Below are 21,579 nucleotides of genomic sequence, written 5' to 3'. Positions count from 1 at the left end.
ATCGATGGGACAAGTGCATCACGAGATGATTGATAAGATTGTTACCCTTCTGTATACATATATTGTGTTTATATATACATTACCTTCAGAAGTTTGGGGTCATTGAACTGTTTCAACAGAAAACAAGGACATTTCTGTCTGTAACACAATTGCAAAAGGGTTTCTAACCATCAATTAGCCTTTTTAACTTAAACTTGGATCAGCGAACACCACGTGCCATTGGAACACAATAGTGATGGGAGTGATAAAGGGCCATTGGAACACAGGAGTGATGGGAGTGATAAAGGGCCATTGGAACACAGGAGTGATGGGAGTGATAAAGGGCCATTGGAACATAGGAGTGATGGGAGTGATAAAGGGCCATTGGAACACAGGAGTGATGGGAGTGATAAAGGGCCATTGGAACACAGGAGTGATGGGAGTGATAAAGGGCCATTGGAACACAGGAGTGATGGGAGTGATAAAGGGCCATTGGAACACAGGAGTGATGGGAGTGATAAAGGGCCTCTGTACGCCTATGAAGAGATTCCATTAAAAATCAGCCGTTTCTAAGTCACCCTAAACTTTTTAATTGTAATATATATATATATATATATATATATATATACAGTATAATGTATAGTTAAAAAAAAAACACGGTTTGTTGTTAAATAAATTACAAATTACAACAGATCAATGCCCCCCTCAGCGTGATTATTGACCATTGTGACATTGATTTTCTTCCGAAGCCTCCGGCCGTTCCTGCACTTGGTTCAATGTCAGAGTCCAGCTCAGTGTAGCGAGCGGATGATACAGCGAGGAATCCTGACCTTCGGAATACAACATTATTATTACATTGTATACTTTGCGTGTGCTTCTGTATATTAATACAATGTATATATATATATATATATATATATATATATATATATATATATTTATATACACAATATACTTATTTATATATATTATATATATTTATATAATATATATTATCATTATTAATACAATGTATATTTCTATCCTGCTTTATACAGTTAGATATTAACACTCTTAGTAATAACTAACAAACGGTCAAGATACCTGTAAGCATGATACTATTGGCATTTCTTGCTGTTACTGAGTTATTTTAAGGTGCGTCCACTAATCACAAGTACCCCAATTTAGAATTTCCTCCCCAATGCCCCTATTTTCTAGGAGGTCAGAATGTTTGCTGGGTATGAGGGTATCGCAGGGTTCTACAGCCCTTAAAGCCCCGATAATGTGTATAGAAACAGCAGGAAACGGCTTTATAAATTAAACGTGTAAATAAAATCTATTATTCTTGTTCTAAACACCCCACTCGGTTACACAAATACCCAGCAATGGGGCACTAAGTCACATAAAAAGTCTCAATAAAGCCACACCCCTTATCACACCTCTAACCACGCCCACCACACGATAGCGTAGCCCTTTTGGTGTTTATTTGTATAATCAGCTGGAATCTATGGTAAGGGAGCGATAGGGTTCATTAGGAAGCCGCTCTTTCCGTCCAGCGTGCTCTATGATAAGCAGGAAGAGACGGGACGCTGCTGACTGCGGTCGCGTTTGTGTGAACGGTAACCAGGAAGTAGGGATCGTGTGCAAAGTGTGTGACAGGAACTGGAGCGTAGACTGGCCCGAGCGCACCGGCGCAGGAGAAGGGACGGGGTCCGGAGAAGGAGGCAGCCGGCAAGCTGTAGGCAACCTGCGAGGGGTCACTGTTTATGTGCCTCACTGCAAGGTAAGCTGTGTGGGGGAGAGCTGGAGGGAGAGCTGGGGCTCCCAGCGTGGAGGGTCACTGTCCCTGTTTATTGTGCATGTGATGGAAATTAGACTGGTTAACCCCTTAGGTGTCAGAGAAAGAAAATGTAGTCCAATTGTTACCATGAAAAGAAAGTGAAAGTAAATGCTAAAACATGAAAACATTTTTTTTTCTTTTAGAAAATGCTTTTTATGTGAAAGCCTGTCATTTCCCTTTACATTCCCTCCATGCAGTTGAGGGGTCTCGCTGTATAATAGGGGGGCTTATGCATCATATGTTCTTAAATATATATTTTGGAATAATGATAATCGCATGTTTTTTTGCCTTACCTTTTTGTGGAGAGTTGGTGGGAGGGGCACTTAATCCCAATTCTCCCTTTATTAGCGCTAATTATATATGTTCACGTATCCATTAAATTATTAATATTTCCATGCATGCCCTTTAACTGTTATTGTGTATTAGAGTGTCAGAGGGATTGACGATGAGTTATCCTGCGTTAATTAAGTATAAGTCAGGTGACCGGCCCCCGGGGACGCTTCCCGTAATGTCGCAATCGCTTTAGCACGCACTTTGTGCCGTCGTTGTTTTTCTGCGCATTTAAATGGCCGACAACATAGAGGTATTCAGGTATAAAAATATTCATCTTCTGACAAGGAATCATGTGACCCAAATCTATCGCCCCGTTAAATACAGCAACTAACATCTTGTAGAGTGCATTACAGTATAATATAATTAATTACAATTAATAATTATTGTATTCTCCAAACTCCCCAGTATTCCATGGTTTTCAGCTGGGTATTTAGTTTTTTTGTAGTGTGTTTTAGAGTAATTGCAAGTTTCTGATTAAATCGCTTTTCATATTTTGGGGCTGTTTCTGTTTTTGTGCTTTGTACTATTTTTTTTTTGTTAAATAAGCAGCCCGTAAGAATTCAGGTTCCTGTTCAATAAAACTCCCACTTTTTCTGTTCTAGGTCAATGCCAACTGACGCTCCGGAAACGCAGGTTCAGGCGTTAGCCCAACTGTTGCGGGATCATGGTGAGTCCTGAGCCGTGTTTGAGACGCAGTGAGATTCAATAAGGATCCGGCATCGAAGTCTAAGGCGTTTTAAGTAGTGTGGTTGACTCTTGTTGTGTTGCAGGGGATTCTGTGCTCGACGGATCCCGCGTCCTCTCCCTTCTCACGCCGTGCCTGCAGGTTGCCACTCGCCTATTCGAACAGCTTTTCCCGCGAGGGCCGGGATCTGGGTTCCAGGCGCTGCCGGCTCACCCTGCGGATAACCTCCCTGTTCTACGGACGCAGTTCCTGCTAGACATGTTTCAGAAAGCGCCTTCGCTCAAGGTAACCCTTGTTACACGCCGAAGTGCCTCGCTTCCGCACCCATTGCTCACTAAAAATTCTATTCAGTGCAGCTCTTGTAACAAATGTGTATTTTATGTATTTTTTAGAATAATTACAAGGGATTTGGTCGCTTTTACAGCACATTTTTCTCCAGAAGTAATGGGTTCCTTCCAAGACGTTCTTAGCGCACGCATATTGTCTTTGATTACTGATGAGCCATACAATTCATACCTAATCTGATTCTTTCTGTTCTCTAGCTCATTCACCCCTCTGATTCCCCTCGCCAGCTGGATGTGAATATTTTCCCCTTTAAGTCGCTGCGAAGTCTGGAGGTGAGAATAAATCGCTTGCGCGTGTAAGAAAGGTATAGCAGCAGGCGGTAAACGGGGGGCGCTGTAAGCGGCAGAGGACCCTCAAGGAAATTGTTGGGGGTGGGGGGGGGGTGATGAGCCCATGACGTTTAATTAATGCCCATCATTCAAACTACTTGTTTCTAACAATTACTGCTTTGAGGTGTCTGCCTATTGGTACAGCCTTGAGTGTTCCATTTCAGTGTATTATATCTGCGTACTGATCTCTAACCACCTCTTTCAGTTGCGTTCGCTGCCTCCGCATTGTCTTCGTGGCTTGCGATCGGTTTATTCTCAGCTGGAGGTGCTGACCTGCTCCAAGTGCGTCACCAGTTTGGAGGTGAGTGCGGATACGTTGTAGCCAAGCTGAGCGCGTCGGGAGCTTTGTTACCGGACCCCATGCAATAACGTTCTGATTATCACGCAAGACTTGCTGATTGCTTTATTCCAGAGGACAGTAAATTTCCAGTTAAATCATCCCCCCCCCCACAGACCTTTAATAGCCACATGATCTTCCCAGCCGTTCCTTTATTTACCAAAAGGCAGTAAGATAAGATTTAATAGCCTTTTCTTATCTCTGAGATAAGAGAAGATCTTTGTACACAAATAGTGTGTTAGAAGAATTAAAGCCGGGGAGGACAGTATATGACTTGGTAGCTGTAAGAAACAATAATGGGATATATGCATTAACAAGCTCTGTTTTTTCCGTAGCCTGTGTGTTAAGCCACGTCACGCTTCTCTTACTTTAGCATATGGTCCGAGTAACGGCATCTCATGAGACATTTGTTGCTGTAACGGATTCGCTGTTATCACACCCGCAGCGTCTGTCACGCGGTATATTTCCCTATTAGACAGATAATGTATTTATAAATCATTATTTTGCCTACGAGTGGTGCAAGGGGATCATCGCTTTACTGGTCGATTTTATTCATCCTCATCACATAAGTATATCATTACACACACAAAATAACCGTGTAACGCTCTGAGGCTGCGGGCCTCATCGGATAATTAAGTCTTTACATAGAATTTTCACAGCAGATAAGAACCATGCCGCCCGTCTAATCTGCCGTATAAAGACTCAAACCTTCATCAGTCTGTGGTCGCGTTATGGATTCATAGATATAGCTCATGCGTGTTTAAATTCCTTAACTGTATTGGCTTTACCACTTCCACTGGGAGACTATTCCACTTATCTACCCCCCTCTTAATCCCGTATATATGTGTAACTGCATGTTTCTGGTCTGCCGCAGGAATTGATCTCTCTCTGCGGGGGAGATCTGAGTTCGGCTTTACCCTGGCTGGAGCTGCACACGCTGAATTTCGGCTACAATACAATCAATGCTTTGGATAACTCCCTGGTAAGCCCGTGGCCGCGCATAGATCTGCGAATCGCAGGTTCGGAACGTTCGCGCGCGTGCAAACACACTAATCTTTTGTGTTTTATAGAACTCTGTAGCAGCTTTTATCGCATCAGTCGACGTTGCATGTTTTTAGTGATTCTGTTGCTTTTGGGTGTCTTTTAAGCGTTGTTTGCCATGTGGTGTTAGAAGTTTTCTTCTTACTATTTCAGGAATTATTAAACAGTTTGAAAATCCTGGATCTAAGTCACAACCAAATTAAAGAATGCGGGTCCTATTTAAAGGTGAGACCCCCTCCCCCCTCTCTGCACATTGTTTGGATAACGATAGCGTTTTGGGATGAGATAAACTGAAGTGCGTTGGCTTTTTTTTAATGAGGGCCCAGCCTCCCAACGTCTCTCGTGTTTTTCTTCTAGGTGCTCTCAGAGCTTCAGTATCTGAATTTAGGATATAACCTATTAACGACGGCCCCGGAACTCGGCACGGAAGCCTCCGCCAAACTGCAGACTCTGATCCTTAGACACAATCAGCTGTCCAACACCAGCGGTCAGTGTGTATGTATTTGTGTGCGGGGAGCGTGTGCTATTTTGTGAATAGGTTAGTGCACGGACTGGCTTTGATTCATAAGGTTGGGAGTCGGAATGTCTGTCGTGTCTCGCTGACTCTTTGTGTCTCTTTACCCACCAGGATTGGAACTGCTATCCAACCTGCAGCACTTAGATTTGTCCTTTAACCTCCTCCATGACCATGCGCAGCTCAAAGGCTTGGCCAGACTACACAATCTCAGAAAGGTAATGGACCCTCCATTATTGGGTATTAGGTCGTTGTCGTTGTAGTTATAAGATCCATTGATGATTTTGCTCTCCTGGCTGTGCCACTTCTGATCGCACATACCTTGAAGAAACCTATAGCAAGGTGTTTTTTTAGTCTAGTCTGGGTAAGGGTCGTTGTTGAGGGTGGGGTGTGAGTGAATATCCCGTGCCCCCTCCGCTTGCTCTCTGTGACTCGGATGATATTAGGTCGGGTGTAGGTTCGTTCGCTGACCTCTGCTCTTTTCTCGCAGCTTTACCTGAAAGGGAACCCCATTTATTTTCATAAAGACTATAAAGTGTTAACAGCCCAGCATTTATCACCCAAAAGCTCTGACAAGGTGAGTAAACCCATATATTCTGTGTTCTCTCCACGTCCCGAATACCTGATGTTCCTGACATGTCTTTGGGTCTTCTGCAGATGTTTTTGGATGGGGTGTTGCTGGCCAGGCTAGAGCTAATGGTAAGATGACCGAGGGCATACGTTGCGTTGTACTGTATGTTTATTTTGTATATAGATGTTTGTGATCATTCAGTATACAAATACGTGTTTTTTTACGACTATTCTGTGTTGCAGTTACTTTCTTTCTGATTATAACTGTATTCCACCTGCAGAATATACAGAATATAACGGGTGAAGCGGTCAGGCAGCCTCCCCCAGGCTCTGCGAACGAGAGTTCATGCACCGGCGATTTAACGGACAGCTGCTCGGCTGCGGACAGAGGTGCTGCCCGACTCCCGCGGAAGAAATCCAAGGTGAGACCGTGTTTACGCAACGGCGCTTATGAGATCGGCCGAACGGTCTGCGTGACTCCCGTGTTTCCAATTGCTTCCAGGTTAAAGTGCGTAGGGCGAGTATCTCTGAGCCGAGTGACAGCGAGTGTGAGCAGCGAGGACAGCCGATCGGTGAGTGCAGTTCTGTTCTTTTTCCCCTGTATGTGTGTTGCGAGCCCTTTTGTCTATTAGGTGTCTACAGAGCAGCCACTGGGAGGCGCTGCTGCGCTTTGGTAGTATATAAGTTTGGTCACTATTTGCACAAAGTATTTATTATGCAGGGTGTATGGAGAGCATAGAATAACATTCTGTATTTCCAATATGTCTACCCCATACCTGTGGGGTTAATTATGTTTCTGCTCTTCATTGCTCGTTTATTTTTTTAAGACATTACCTTAATCAAACGAGTAAGTAGTTTACTACCGTTTCATTTTTAGTTATTATTTTTAGTTTGTACTTTGTGAAAGTTCACATGCTCCTTTTACATCATGATCTATAATGTATCAAGTCAATTCTGATATATATTCCAAGCCTTCAACCTCTTGGTCGTTCTGTCTCCTTTGTAGAGCCGGTATTGCAGCACCAGAAGGATATCGAGCGTACCGACAGCTTTCGGGAGCAGTTCGGGGTGGACTGGCTGCAGTACAGAGCTCACTTGGAGAGCGAACTCGGTCAGGATCACCCCGACGGTCGCGGTCCTCCTCCTGCCAGATGTTCTCCTTCTCCTGTCCAGAGCCCTTCTGTTTCTCCTGTACCAAACAGTGAGATCAAGCGGAAAAGCCCATCCCCTGCTCCGGAGTTACCCAACCCTACCCCGGCCTGGTCTCCTGACAAAAATAATAGCCCCGATGTGGCTGTAGATAAGCTGATAGAGAAGATTGAAGATGTTCTGGAGGATAACTTGTGGGGGCAAGAGGACAATAGCCGACAAGAAGATGAAGATGATGTCATAAAAGGTGGGCCATGAAACATGATGTTTTTTTGCAATTTTATCAATATTGCAATATTATTAGTCTTGTGAAAAGGTGCCTTCATATCCAATTTCTACCTGTTTTATATATTTGTTTTTGATCTTCTTGTTGTTCTAGGGAGTATAATGCAATATTTTATAGCTCGCTGTAATGTTATACACTTTATTTCATATAAATAGCTTGTACGCAGGACACATTTGGTTTCGTGTCACTTAATTATTTTTTATTTGTATTATTTTGGACTCCTCCGTAGATGCCCTGTGTCCCCCCGTAACGGTGTGCCCGGTCCTGTATGGACAGCCACGTAACCCGGATTGGCCTTGGGTATTTTTGCGCGTTACGCGCCAGTTCCTGTTGGAGATAGACCTGGAACGCGGGAGGATTTTGGCCAAAAGGGAACTGCGCAGCCTACGGGACATTCAGACGTCTGTGACGCCCTGGGAATGGAATGTGAGCTCACAGGACAAGAGTCTGATTTTTATATAACGTTTATATGAAAGGGCATCATTGTCTTATTGAGTTCTAGAATCCCCTAATCCCTAGCGGTATCTCTGTTCTTCTCCAAGCATTTACAGAGAGCATGTATCAGAATTTCATAATCGGCAGTGCTTTCCGAAACCTGGAAAGAAATATTTAGTGAAGTCATCAAGGTGCTATTTTGGGGAAAAACAACTATTTGTCTTGCTTTACCAAAATAACATGTTTTTGTGCGATCCTGCCGTCTAATTTTTTTTATGTTCCAGGGCGAGGAGCAGGAACTTCCGGTCCTAACACTGATCTTTGATTCGGTTTGCGAGGAGAAACAGAGGTTGCAATTTGTGGTCCTAGATAACACCCCGCAGATCTCCGTAACGGTAAGACTTCTTTCTTTCATCTATTGCAATTTTCCTGCAATTCACTCCTCTTTTGGGGGAAAGGGACCTAATTTTGACCCAGTAAATCCTGTTCGGCCCCCTCTGCAAACCTGCGTTCCTTTGTTTCCAGGGGGTTAAGGGGTTTTTGGGTTCCATGCTGACGCAGGTTCTGCTCGCCGCTGAAGACGAGGATGAAGGTCGCAGTTACGGGAGACATATGCTTTAGACAGACCTGTTCTCATAGTGAATGTGTTTAAGCATGTGCTTGACAGTCGCTGTCTAACAAATTGAAGTTTGCGGCCCGCAGCAAGTTTATGATTAATGAAAAAATTCTAGAGCTACTATAAAGATGTAAAAAAGTGACATTTTATGGATTGATTATATACTATATATACAGTCTATTGCTTTGTGCTAAATCCTGTATATTATATATTTTTTAATTTGAATGTAGATTCATGCACCCCGTACATGATGACTTGGAAGCCTCCTTGTTGGAGACCATTGATGTGGTAGTTGTAGCAAAGGAGGTGGTGGTAGATCATCTTAATATCCTTTTCGGTTGATGACGTTTAACCTCTGCCTTCTCGCTGTTTGCTTAGACGCTGCTTGAAGTGTTGGGTCCCATCCTGGAGGACAACCAGAGAGAGAAATCCGTGTCCGGCGAACAGCGCACGAGTTTTCAGTGTCTCAAATGCAAAGCGGAATTCAATCCAGAAGAGGAAGATGAGGACATCTACAGGACAGCCTCCGAACCAAAGGACCACACAGCGAACGGCCCCCTCGGTGATCCCACAGGTGACTCCATCCACGGTATTTCACTGGAATACACCTGGTTCTTAATGTAAGGGACACTGTTACAGAATGTTACATTTTAAACCATTGATGTTCTTTTGGTGACGCCACAAAGTTATAATTAAAAAAAAAAAAAAAAAAACCCAGTGGAAAGCACAATGGAAACATTTCCTTAAAGTCTCGGCTCATGAGCATTCCGCTTGTTGAATGAAAAGTTCTTCGACAAGCCTGGTGTGACGTTAATCAGAGTCATAGTTTCATACCAGGTGGGCAGAAAACTGATTTTCTGTTCTCTAAATGAATGCTTACTGAAGCCTTTGTAGATGGGGCAGAGGGTAGCGGGCAGAGCACCAAATGGGACCTGAAGTGGAGGATGAAGCATTGTTCGTCTCCTTGTCTCTTTCAGCTCCTCTATTAAAGTGATGTTCTAGACTTTTCCTGCTTTTCTACTTTTCCTGATATATTTTGTTATGGAGCTGTTGAAATGTTTCTAGCCTTGTACGGTGCAGCATTATCCATTATAGCTCTTTTTATTTTTATATGTCGCGTTGCAGGAGATGCTTGTTGCCCATCGTGTGGAAGTTGTCACGTTGTCCTGGCGCCTTTGAATCAGAACAGAGGCTGCAGTACGCCTGTGATTTCCGTGCCCAGCGAACAGACGCAAGGAAGGTCCGAAACGGACAACCAGACGTCCTTTTACACGGGAGAAGGCGATGCTGAGAGCCTGGGAACGGGCAGCAGCTCCATCGGCACTCGAGACGACACGGAGAGCAGTATCTTCTACAGCTGCAACGCGGAACAGCAGGGACTGCAGCCCCCGGCAGACACCAGCTACAACAGTCTGTCCGGCAGCTACCGATACGGCACTCCTACCCCGGCGTTACGTCACAGCAGCCTTTTACCAGAGGACTCGTGTAAGATCAGCCCAGGTGTGTACAGAGTGAGGGTGCAATGATAGGTGCTGAAAAAGGTTAAACCTTTATTACTGGAAAAAGACCTTCAATTTGATAAAAATAGAGGAAAGTGTCTAAGCAAACTAAAAAACACTTTACTCCATAGCACTAAAATAGAAACGGGAATGAACTGAGCTTGGTTATTGTATACATTCTAGTAATTTGAAATGGGTCTTTCCTCGTGTCCAGGGTCTCGGCAAAGTTTAGACTTTCGTCTGGTGGATCATCGGCTCAAGCTGTATCTGGATATGGAGGTCCTCGGAGGAGAGATGGAAGAGTTTCGATGTTGCATTAGGGTAAGCCCCGGTATTTTGTTATAAGTATACTTAATTGAGCAGACATGATAGATTTGATCTATATTGATCGATAGTCTCTATGCCCATACATTACTCAGTAAGTAACGCAAAAAGGTAACTCAGAAGGGTTACAAAGAAAGATGATGACTACTTGTAGCTTTAATTTAGTAAACTCTGTAATAACCAAAAATGACACAATATTGTGTTCCTTGCAAATCCACTGACTCCTTTTTCTGTTTCTTTAAGTGACTTTTATGATTTCTCTTGTTTTTTTCTGATTTCTCCCAGGTTCCGGTCGTTCGATTTGGACGTTCCGAAGAATTCCGGGCTCTGGTGGTCGTGTCAAACCAGAAAATCTATTTCTTGGAAGTGACCGGGGATGTTAGGTACAGGCTGGACTGACTTGTGATTTATAGCGTGTGGGACGCGGGGTTTCCAGTGACTAGATTTTCTCCCGCAGAGGACCTCCGTGCGACTGGCTTCAGCCTGGAGACGCGCAGAACCTGACGTCGCTCACCCACCTGCACGTCGGGCTCAACCAGCAGACTCTGCACCTCGGGTTTGACGGCCCTGAAGCTGCTTACACCCTCCTGACCAGGAACCGCTTCTACAGCGCGACCTTCAGCAAGGACATCCTGGGTACGTTGATGGCTTTGCCTGGCGGAGAGGCATAAGTTCTTCTTGGAGTTCTACAGGTTTGTGAGATAACGGAGTTTATCGTTGTAGACACCCTCTCCGAGTTACCTCCACGGTACCGCAATAGTCTGGTACACAGTCTAGAGGAGCCCATCGCAGCGGAGCATCGCCTTTGGTAAGAGAACGTTACTGTACAATTTTTATCAAATAATAATATATGTTTTGGGTGCGTTTCTAACTTATTTCTGCTCTGACACATATAACACCTTTTAGCAAAGGAGTGCATGTCTTCCATGCCACATAAAACACATTATTGGGGTAGAAAGTGTAGTTTTACGTTTATGATGTGTATAATAACTAAGACTTTACAGTTATCATCAAATCCAATGAAGCGGCGGCCAAGACGGGGCTATGGCTATTTATTATTATTCTATGTAATATTTAATGCCCCGCAAGCTTCGACTGCCTGTTCCACTTCTACCCTCTCTAAATCCCTTTTGCACGTACGCCAGGCCTCTTCTGCAAGATAACCTTAAGGCGGAGAATAAAAGCCCCCCGGAGTTTCTGTACCTGCTGGTGTACTTTGTGAAAGGTAAGGTTTGTTTTGTCTGGCGCTGTATTCTTATAGACTTATATCTGCCTCCCTCCTCAAAGCCCCTACAGCAGATCAAAACACGGTTTAAGGAGGGGTTGCGCATGACTTTACGAAAGATGTATTGTTCTTCTGCAGAACCTTGGGATTCCGTTGACATGTTGGGCCTTGCTCTCTATCGTTCAATCACCTCTTGCTTGTTTGTTTGTACTTTTCCTCCACCCAACGTTTAGAGGGAACCTTGCAAGTACGGGCCGCGTGCTTCTTGTTGATTTTCTGGTTATCTTGACCCGATAAGATGTTCTGTCTCTTCTGCTCTCTCTGTCAGAGGACGTTGTTTCCCAGAAATCCACCGAATCTCACATGGCGGAGCGTAACGGCGTATCCTCCGAGGCTGTAGCGACCGGTGCCTCTCCGGCGTCCCTGCTGTTCACGCAAACTCACATGTACCTGCTGGAGGAGAGCCACCAGTGGCTTCACGCTGTCCCCGCCGAGCCGAGCGACGGCCTCTCGGGACACCGGGACGCGGTGCATGTGACAGAGAAACAGCCGATCAGCAGCATCAGCTCCGTGCATTTGTTCAAGTCGGCCTCTCGTCACCTCCACATCCGGCTGTATAACGAGGTACAATACTAAGGAGCCAAAAAAAAGAAGCCAAACGTGCCTGGCTCTGTAACAGTCCTGCTAACACCGCTCTTGAAACTATACAGCCAGTCATGTAAGAAACAATCAGCTGTTTCCAGCTACAATAGTCATTTACAACATTAACCCCGTCTGCGCTGGATTTCTGACCCATTTCATGTTATTTGAATTGACAAAACTTTGCATTTCTTCCAAAAACAAGGACATGTCTGAGTGACCCCAAACTTTTGAACTGTAGTGTATATTTATTACCAACCCACCTTCCGCATGTACCATGGGAGAAGCCATCTCATCTTGCTGTTCTTAAGAACTACATCATTATTCCTCCCCATAAAGTTATTATTCATGCGGTTGCTGATCGGTTATGTAGGAATTTGCGAGAGGGATGAGAATGGAATTCCGGACGGGAAATTGCGGGGATAGCGCTGGTCCTGCCGCGGGCCGACACGGGTCTCGGCTTCCGTCAGGTTACCTTTTTAGAATTGGATATTTCCAAAATAATTGCAATTCCGCTAAACTGACAAAAACAAAGCGCAGGTGACAGGTGGTATTAATGAATGAATTTAGTTACTGTACCTAAAAGTAGTGATTTTTAACCTGAAATGTTGAACTCTAGAAGCAGTTGTCGGTAGAAAGGGCAGAGCGGTATAATAAATTATGAGTAATATTTGGGGAGGATTGGTTACTGGCAGAGCTTGCTGACTGATTAATAGTTCAGGAAAGTGAATGATCTCACTGAAGACGAGGAAATAAAGGTTCCATCTTTAACTCTTTAGGCCTTGCTAACCCCTACTACTTATGAAAAAGGTAAGTAATTAGTGATTATAAGCAGTGACGGGGCTGACTTACCGGATAGCGCGTGCCAGCAGGACCATCGCTGCCGTCTGCCGGGAAGGAAGCAGGAAAGCACTTTATAATCAGCTGATACCGTTCCTTTAACGTTTAGTCCCAGCAGTCATCTTAACCCTTAGATTGCCAGTGTGTTGTACGCTTGTGCCTATTCCAACAGACGCTTGGTGGGTAATAACCCGCACTTTCTTCTTCCCCGCAGACCCAGCAGAGCGAGAGTGCGTGGCTTCTATGGACCGAAGACGCGTCGCTGCCCGGGGAGATCGTGGAGTGGCTCCGTGCCCCGTGGGAAGCAGAGTACCACATACAGTTTAACCCGGTCGTCCATGACCCGCTGGAGTGATGCTGTCCTCGGCCTGAAGGAGAAAAATGAACTGAGAACCGGCACGCTGGAGCATTAACGGTCTTTTTCGAAGCGGGTATTCTTTACTTATTGGAGTTAGAAAATAAGACTTCGACCTCATTTTCTCGCTCAGCTAGAACCAGGAACTTTTTCTACGTGATCTCTAACGTTCGAGGCAATGAGAGCTGAGCTGTTGTTTTCTAATCCCGATAACTACGCGATGCATGCGCAGCTCTGCGTGCGGGAAGAGGCATCGCTGTCCAAACGAAATAACGTCCAATATGCCTTAAAATAATAATTCTGAGGACTAGAATGTCCCTTTAATGTTCTTACCAGCTGTGACCTGTGTGTGTGTGTGTGTGTGTGTGTGTAATATATATAAATAATATATATTTCACATTATCTGCCAGTATTAAGATAAATGCGTTGCGGCGACTCTCTTCTCTGCTGCAGCGTTGCGCCTGATCGAGACGTAATGAGAAGTCCCAGGATTGGAGGATTTGCACATTTATTGTTTTCTATTTCCTGTTTTAATTTAAGTAAATAAAGTTTCCGGCTTGTTTTAAAGTATTTTCTGTAGGGAACATCAGTTTTGCTTTAAGGGAACTATGGGCCGTTGGAATCTCAGCATATCATCATTTACCATCCGCTGTGACAGCAAAGTCTTCAACGGGCCGACTTGGCCATTTAATTTTCACGGGCTACGGTGTTGCTACAATGCTTTTCTGCGTGTTTTCACGTTTTCATTTCATCGGGACCCGGGCAGCGGTTTCACGGGACATATTCTGTTGCTTATTTAACGCTTCGTTGCCCGTACCTGCCTTTTTAATAAACTTTTTCCAAATGTCACGCTCCGTTTTAATTGCTCTCCCAATATTATATAAACGAAAACGATATTCTTTATTGCTTTTTCTGATACGTTGTTTGCAAGTGGCAACATCTGTTACAGATCATTAGCGCGCACTCACGCCAATGGCCTCCTTTTAGTTACTAATTGGCTTTGCAGTTTTAGTAAATATTTGCTTTAAATGCAATTAAGGATTCTCCCTCCCCTTAAAATACCCGGCCGAGCAGACGTGACGTCGGTCCTTTATTTTTACCGGCCGTGCACTTATTTTCTGTTAAACTCTCTTAACGCTCTGTTTGTCCGTCCTGCCTCTCCGTACGTTGATAAGATCGAGGGTTTCTCCATCAGAATGTGAGGTTAGGGGCCCTTGAAGGATTTCCAAGGATCCTATTACAGCCGTGGTGATTGATGGCGTCCATCCCTGACAACTCAACCAAAGGGTCCCTTTAATGCGATTCTCAGGTTCTCACGTAGCTCGTTTCTGGCCGGCCCCAGGAGCCCCCTGTGCCTGATGATGATGATGGTGATGATGATCCTTTTAGTTTTGTTATAATGGTATCAGGGAAGTTTATAAATGTGAAAACTATTGATTCTAGAAACTAGTGAAATCCGGTAAAACTGACACTATGGACAGATATAGCATGTTTTCACCACCCCCCCAACATTTCGGGTGCCCAAAGTGGCACAGCTTTTGATTAGAGATGTGACCAGAACAGAATGTCCAGATGTGACATCATACCTCTGCGCTCTGCCTGAAATTACTCCAAGGCGGTCATATGGAATCCCTGATTGAGGTCGGGTTTTTAATGGAATCTCTTCCCTTTATCACTCCCATCACTCCTGTGTTCCAATGGCCCTTTATCACTCCCATCACTCCTGTGTTCCAATGGCACGTTGTGTTCGCTGATCCAAGTTTAAGTTTAAAAGGCTAATTGATCGTTAGAAACCCTTTTTGTAATTATGTTACAGCCAAAAATTTCCTTGTTTTCCATGAAAACAGCTGCGTGACCCCAAACTTTTGAACAATCGTGTGTATATATATATAATTTTTATTTTATTTTATTTTTTTTTTTACCAATAAGGTAAGGCTATAAGACAATGAAGTTATTGTAACGCGACGCTTGTGATGAAAAGCCATCGTACATTCGCTTTGATGTTGCTGGGTTTCAGGTGTGGCGTCTAAACCCCGAACTATCAAAACAGCTTTTGTAACATGAGATTTTTTTTTTGTGCGAAACAAAAACAGATTTTTTTTTCTTTTTCTGTTAAGAGGAAAATCCATTTTTTTTCTTCTTCTTTGAAATCCTTTCCCGAACCCCGCAAATAAATGGCTGTAGTTTTTTTTCTGTATTTTGACAATATTTGCAGATTCATTATTAATAAATTAGCAGATAAATCGCGGGGAGGGGAAAAATTATCATTTTTTGGGTACAGAAAAAACTTCTCACCAATATGGTCTCTGCGATTCCATGATGTAAGAAAAGGCAAAAACAAAACATTAGCGCACAAAGTAACAACCGAGGATCAGAAGAGGATCCATAACGAACACAACTTTCCAATAAATCGATTATTTCGCCCCGGGGGAATGGAGACGTCTCCCAAAGCGGTGGTAATTATTAAGTCATTATCTCTGTTCAGGTGTTATCGCCTCCTTTCACCTTTACACAGCAAGTAAAAAACAATCAGCTTTCATCAAAGGGATGGAGCAATTTAACGAGGAAATAAATGAATTAATGGGGAGGAATAATCATGTAGATCTTAAAAAGAGGAGGCTACTTATTGATTTATATAGCGCCATCTTATTCCGCAGCGCTGTACAAAGAGTACACAAGATATACCAAGTTCATCACATTATAATGTGTAAAGACCAATATAGCCATTAACCCCTTCCAAAACAGAGACTTATCTTGGATAGGCACTGCCCTAGGCCTGACCGCTATTACCTCCGCAGCCCCCGCTATTACCTCCGCAGCCACCATCTACCATGCTGAACTCTTTTGGATATGACGTCGATGAGGTCACTATGGCAGTTGGGCACAATGTCCATGGTGAATATGGGATGGATCCAGGGGAGAGTTTGCCCCAAGTTATGTGGCAGAGGGGCGGTTGTCGCCCTAGGTCTTGCTGGGCTTGGTAGGTATGCGCCCCTGGGCACAGGATCTGACACCCATCGCAAACATTTGTGGCATCGCACTTTTGTTGTATTTTCTTAGTTTCCCTGAAAATCACAATTATATAGTTTTTTAACAACAAAAAACATTATTAGAGTTTTTCCCCCATTTTCTGGAACTAGTGGGATCGGACTGGCGATGATGGAGCGGCCCTGGCACTTTAAGGCCAGCGGGCACCTCATGACGCAGTGAAGCCGACGGCTCGGCGTGTGGCAGGTGGCCGGTCCGAGGCCGATCGGGATCATTTAAATGTCTCCGACGTCAGAAGCTTCGGAATTCGTTGTTAAGATCGGCGTAAGACGTTACTACATTTTAAGGGCTTCTCCCCCAAATGGAGAGTAACCCCTACAACTCCCAGCGAGTCTCCACACTCATCACCGAGCGGCTTCGGAAATCAGTGGAAAAGAATACGCGGCGACCTTTCTCATGCGCTGTTTTATTTTTCATTTTCCTCCGAGGAGCGAATCCGGTTTCGCTGGAATCCGGGCCAAGCGAGAAAACATTTCAAGAACAGAAAGGAAAAGACAAACATGTTTTCGGGCACCGCGGAGATGCACGGCTGTAAATCATCCGTCGGCGCATGGATGCCACGTCTTCTCAAAGGTCTAGAGAGGAGAAGGGTCAGGACGTGTTGGAGCAAAACTCTCGCAGAATGATGTCATCGCTTACAACATTCCAGAGCGGGGCAATGATGGAAGCAGGGCTGGCTTCTGAGATTTCGAGTCTCTTTACTAAGAAGAGGGTCCCATATAAGACAGTAACCAGGGAGACGTCTATCTATATGCTGTCCAGCTAGTCTTTTGGGGGTCCTGAAGCATTGGGGGGGGTCATCATGATGTAAGCAGATTAAATGGAAATGTTTTTTTTGTTGATATATTGAAGGGCTCCTCCCCTGTAAAGCATCGCCGGGGGGTGCGCGACGGAGGGCCGACAGCTTCCCATTTACCCCCCGAGATACAGAGAGGAAGCCATTGTCTTTAAGGAAGGCACACCCTACCGTTCTTTTAATGAAGTTCTTATCAGAATCGAGAGTTTCTGCTGCTGGGAAATTTCCATTTGCTGCCATCACGATAAGACTTCCAGACCTCAATCGCTTTTTTTTTATAGAGGTGACTCCACTGGGAGACGCTCCAAAAGCAGAGCTGGCCGGCTGCACGTGGGGGGGGGGGGAACGGGCTACAACGACACACAATGGCCATTAATCACTAAATGAAACTTTGTATTGTAAGAAGCGCTGCGTAAATTGTTGACGCTATATAAATAAAAGATAATAATAATAAAAGAAAGAAAGGAACCAGTCAAGGTGGAAATGCTACTAACAAAACTGACTCCATGTGCCCCCTGTGGCCACCTGTGGGACTGCAAGTGTCAAATAAGCTTGGGTTAAATTTTCCCGGTCTACTCCTGGCCGTGTCTTTATCTTTCACGCTAACTTACACCTCGCCCTCCTCCATGGACTCCTCACTGATTAAAGAAAGGCTCGTCGCATTAAAGGAACCGCCATGTTCAGCATAATCCCAAAATTTAAGGAAAATGAAAATCTAACGTGCATTATATATATAATATACCGGTATATATATATTTATTATATGTTTGATTATATATGTAATATATGATTATATGCTGGAGAGCACCGAGCTTGTAGCGGAAAGTCGTAGAGCCCCAGACAATTGCTGCCTATCCATCTATGTAGTCATGGGATGATGGGAATTGTAGTCCAGGTGGGCCACAGCTGTTGTGCTCCGGCTTTCCCCAATTAGTAAGGGGTCTTAGCCAGGGGTAGTAGGCGCAAGTCGCGGATCCCATTAGTTTCACACGCTCATCCAGCTGTTCCCGGCACTCACTCTAACGCGGTCTTTGCGTGGAATATTTGCTCGTCCGCAGCTGGGGAACACCTCGGACCCCCCCCCCCGATCCACATGTCATCGTCAGTCAATCGCCGGCTTGTTCCAGCAATTCGGAACCCACGCTGCTTCGTTACAACCGCACCTCTTACTGTCCAAAGAGACAATCGGTGCTTGGCGGGTGACTCACAACCCGTTTCGTTTTTTCCAGGATAAACATTGAAGAAAAGAAAGAACCGCAAAAAAAAAAACACACAACCTCCAAAACTTCATACATTTACATAAAAAATACTACCCAGCCCTCAGTCACCAAAGAGCGCCGAAGAAACCATCCCCTCGCTCCGTGTGTTACGCCGGACCCCTATAATTTCATTGGTAGAGAGACTTTAGAGAGTCTTTAGTGAACAAGAGCTGACAATCTAAGGAAGGTGTCAACCAGGAAAAGGTTTACAGATCTTATGTTTACTCAGGGATTTGTTAACTAAATGGTGAGTGAGCGATAGGTATCGTAAGCAAGCGTCAGCCGCACTTATCTGTCGGTGTCCACTAATTCACCATCAGGTTTGAGGCCGAATATCACAGAGACTTAAGTGCAGAATTTTTGACGTTGGGGGATCCTGGGATTAAATCTGCTACATTTTTGGGCTTTCCCGTAGGAATTGGCGATTTTATTGTGATGGAATTTATTTATTTACAGCCATGTATTGAACCGAGTCAGGCCGCCTCCGCTCCGCGCTGCTATCCTTCTTTCTGGGCGTCGGCATATGATGTCATATCCCAGCGCCCCACTTTTAAAGGAAGAGCGACACAGAAGAAAGCCCTCCATGGTGTTAACGGGCCGGCTGGGGAAACCAATGATCTGTCTTTTAGGCGGCCCATGGAGTAGGGGTCTGAGGTCCCTGATTATGCCGCTTAGGGGCTGCTGCTTTATGGATAAAGAAAGCATTTTGACATCCCATGGTCTGACCTTTTCCTAAACCGGGAAAGAAGGGGTTACTTACGATACCTTGAGTAAAGAAGGAAGGATAATTACCCTGTAAGGCGTAGAACAAATACTATTGTTTACACCAAGATTCCGTCGTTCTGCTTCTTAGCTGAAACCAGAACAGCTGTGAAGATTCTATGAACTCGTCCCAGAAACCGCGAAAGAGATTAATAATCCAAACCTGTCCGGAAAAGAACTGAAAAAGGAACACAGGAGTGATGGGAGTGATAAAGGGCCATTGGAACACAGGAGTGATGGGAGTGATAAAGGGCCATTGGAACACAGGAGTGATGGGAGTGATAAAGGGCCATTGGAACACAGGAGTGATGGGAGTGATGAAGGGCCATTGGAACACAGGAGTGATGGGAGTGATAAAGGGCCATTGGAACACAGGAGTGATGGGAGTGATAAAGGGCCATTGGAACACAGGAGTGATGGGAGTGATAAAGGGCCATTGGAACGCAGGAGTGATGGGAGTGATAAAGGGCCATTGGAACACAGGAGTGATGGGAGTGATAAAGGGTCATTGGAACACAGGAGTGATGGGAGTGAGAAAGGGCCATTGGAACACAGGAGTGATGGGAGTGATAAAGGGCCTCTGTACGCCTTTGAAGAGATTCCATTAAAAATCTGCTGTTTCCAGCTACAATAGTCATTTACAACATTAACCCCTTCTGCGCTGGACTTCTGACCCATTTCATGTTATTTAAATGGTCAAAATGTGCTTTTCTCGTAAAAACAAGGAAATTACTAAGTGACTTGAAAAAACGAGTTATCTACCAAAATGTAATTATAGTGAGCAGCTATTCCAAACGGGCCGCTTTAGACACCTAACGCGATTTCTGGGGTACCGGTCTCACACCCCGAGTTTATAAGAAGTAATTCCAGGTTTCTCCGGCCACTGGCTGGAACCTCGTGACTTTCATTTTTTTAGCAGGTTTCTATAGGGCGGCCCTTTAACCTGACATCGTTATACATTATACATGATGCAGGTCAGTCGTGATTGTAATACGTTGCTGCTGTATACATTTTCTAGAAGTATCCATGTCAGGCCCATGGGGCCATTTGGAAGAAATGTAGTCCTTTGGTGAAAACCTTTCTTTTTGTGATAAAGACGCTTAAAAGTATCAAAAATGGGTCTTGAAAGTAGGAAATGGGAGCCGTAGGGTTAAAAGTAGGATGAATACGGGCAAAAGGGGCAAGCGTGTCATGAAGCCCCCGGCCTTCCTCTACGTGATGTTGATATACGTTGATCCGGTCGGATTTGCCGCATTTCAAATGCGTGCAAATTGATGCAAATTCCTCTCTTTGTTTGTCCTTTTGGGGCAACTGAAAATGCGCAATGGCTTGTAGATGTTGCCCCAGGTCTCATTAAAGACCATAGTAACGGAGCCAAGCCCTCGGGGGGGGGGGTAAGAAGGGTGTATTCGCTTGTCATGCTAGGGTATAGGTGCCTCATGGTCTGGGGCTGTCTGGAGTCTTTCAGGAGGGCTCGTGACCAAGTCTAGCCAAGTGGCTCATTAACAAAGCAACAAAAACCATAAAGGGATCCCAAAAGGGATCCAGTTAGAGCACAAATACCTCCCCTGGAATACTAGGAACTGTATGAGGGGCTGCCAGCAAAAGCACAAAGTCTAGGAAGTGGCCCAAATCGGAGCAGCTAAGAGGACAATTTTCTCCCTTGACCCCATGCTAGGTCCTGATGGCACAGGGTTAATGTATCCATGTCTCTTGGCTCCTAAAGTTTAGCGACTAAGGATGTAAGGTAAGTTTAGTGATGTCATGGCAAGGTCTACATGATTCTGATGTCATCAGACATCTCTATTTCATAAATACACAGTCATGTTTTATATGATGAAACCGGTTCTGGTTCTTCCAAACCTCTTATAACCGGAAGGCAGTTCAACGAAGAACTGTCCAATGTGAGGAGGACCTTCTTGTTTTCACCCAGGGGCCCTCGGGGCCAATGAGTTGGAGCCCAAAGGCAAAATGCTGGAGGTTTTACATGCGATGGGGCAAAACCATTGATTTTTTCGACCCATTAATATAAAAAATGATGAGAATTGAAATCGAGCGTAGAATCCGGATCCCACCGGGACCTAAACACCAAACTGCCCTCCAGATGCTCAAACTGCCCTCCCGGCGCTCAAACTGCCCTCCGGAGGCAGAAAATGTTGATTTGGACGCCTTTTTCTACGCTTTGCCCGACCTATAGTGAATCCTGAGATCCGTGGCCGTCTCGGACCTCTCCCTCATTATAGGATCGGTTACTCTTTACACTCTCCTTACGGCCGTGACCAGACCGTCTCTCTCCTGCGCGCACTCGGGGGCATCGGTCACACCGTAGAGCGCAGCTCATAACCGACGGCCATCGGAAACGTGTCTCCCGACCTAACGTCCTCAACTCGACGG

The 21,579-nt window shown here is 44.8% G+C and overlaps 1 protein-coding gene across 1 annotated transcript; it reads left to right on the top strand.

Moving 5' to 3' along the window:
- The first annotated feature begins 1,521 nt into the window (after positions 1-1,521).
- On the top strand, positions 1,522-13,365 carry STK11IP (serine/threonine kinase 11 interacting protein). Its single transcript, XM_053471734.1, has 25 exons — positions 1,522-1,741; positions 2,734-2,798; positions 2,902-3,101; positions 3,359-3,433; positions 3,696-3,791; positions 4,702-4,809; positions 5,022-5,093; positions 5,226-5,355; positions 5,497-5,600; positions 5,873-5,959; positions 6,040-6,081; positions 6,234-6,374; positions 6,455-6,524; positions 6,959-7,348; positions 7,617-7,813; positions 8,107-8,217; positions 8,817-9,027; positions 9,564-9,938; positions 10,152-10,258; positions 10,547-10,644; positions 10,719-10,897; positions 10,985-11,069; positions 11,407-11,486; positions 11,815-12,110; positions 13,180-13,365. The coding sequence occupies exons 1-25, from the start codon at positions 1,725-1,727 to the stop codon at positions 13,318-13,320; spliced, it is 3,477 nt and encodes a 1,158-aa protein (XP_053327709.1). The 5' UTR covers positions 1,522-1,724; the 3' UTR covers positions 13,321-13,365.
- The last annotated feature ends 8,214 nt before the right edge of the window (positions 13,366-21,579 follow it).

Source organism: Spea bombifrons, chromosome 7 (assembly GCF_027358695.1).
Source record: "Spea bombifrons isolate aSpeBom1 chromosome 7, aSpeBom1.2.pri, whole genome shotgun sequence".
NCBI lineage: Eukaryota > Metazoa > Chordata > Amphibia > Anura > Pelobatidae > Spea > Spea bombifrons.
Note: the sequence above shows the minus strand (reverse complement) of the source record. Positions and strands in the feature narration are given on the sequence as shown.

Coding starts and splice junctions, on each gene's coding strand:
- STK11IP (XM_053471734.1), top strand. Junction 3,792..4,701: donor AGTGCGTCACCAGTTTGGAG/GTGAGTGCGGAT, acceptor GGTCTGCCGCAG/GAATTGATCTCTCTCTGCGG. Junction 6,525..6,958: donor GCAGCGAGGACAGCCGATCG/GTGAGTGCAGTT, acceptor TCTCCTTTGTAG/AGCCGGTATTGCAGCACCAG.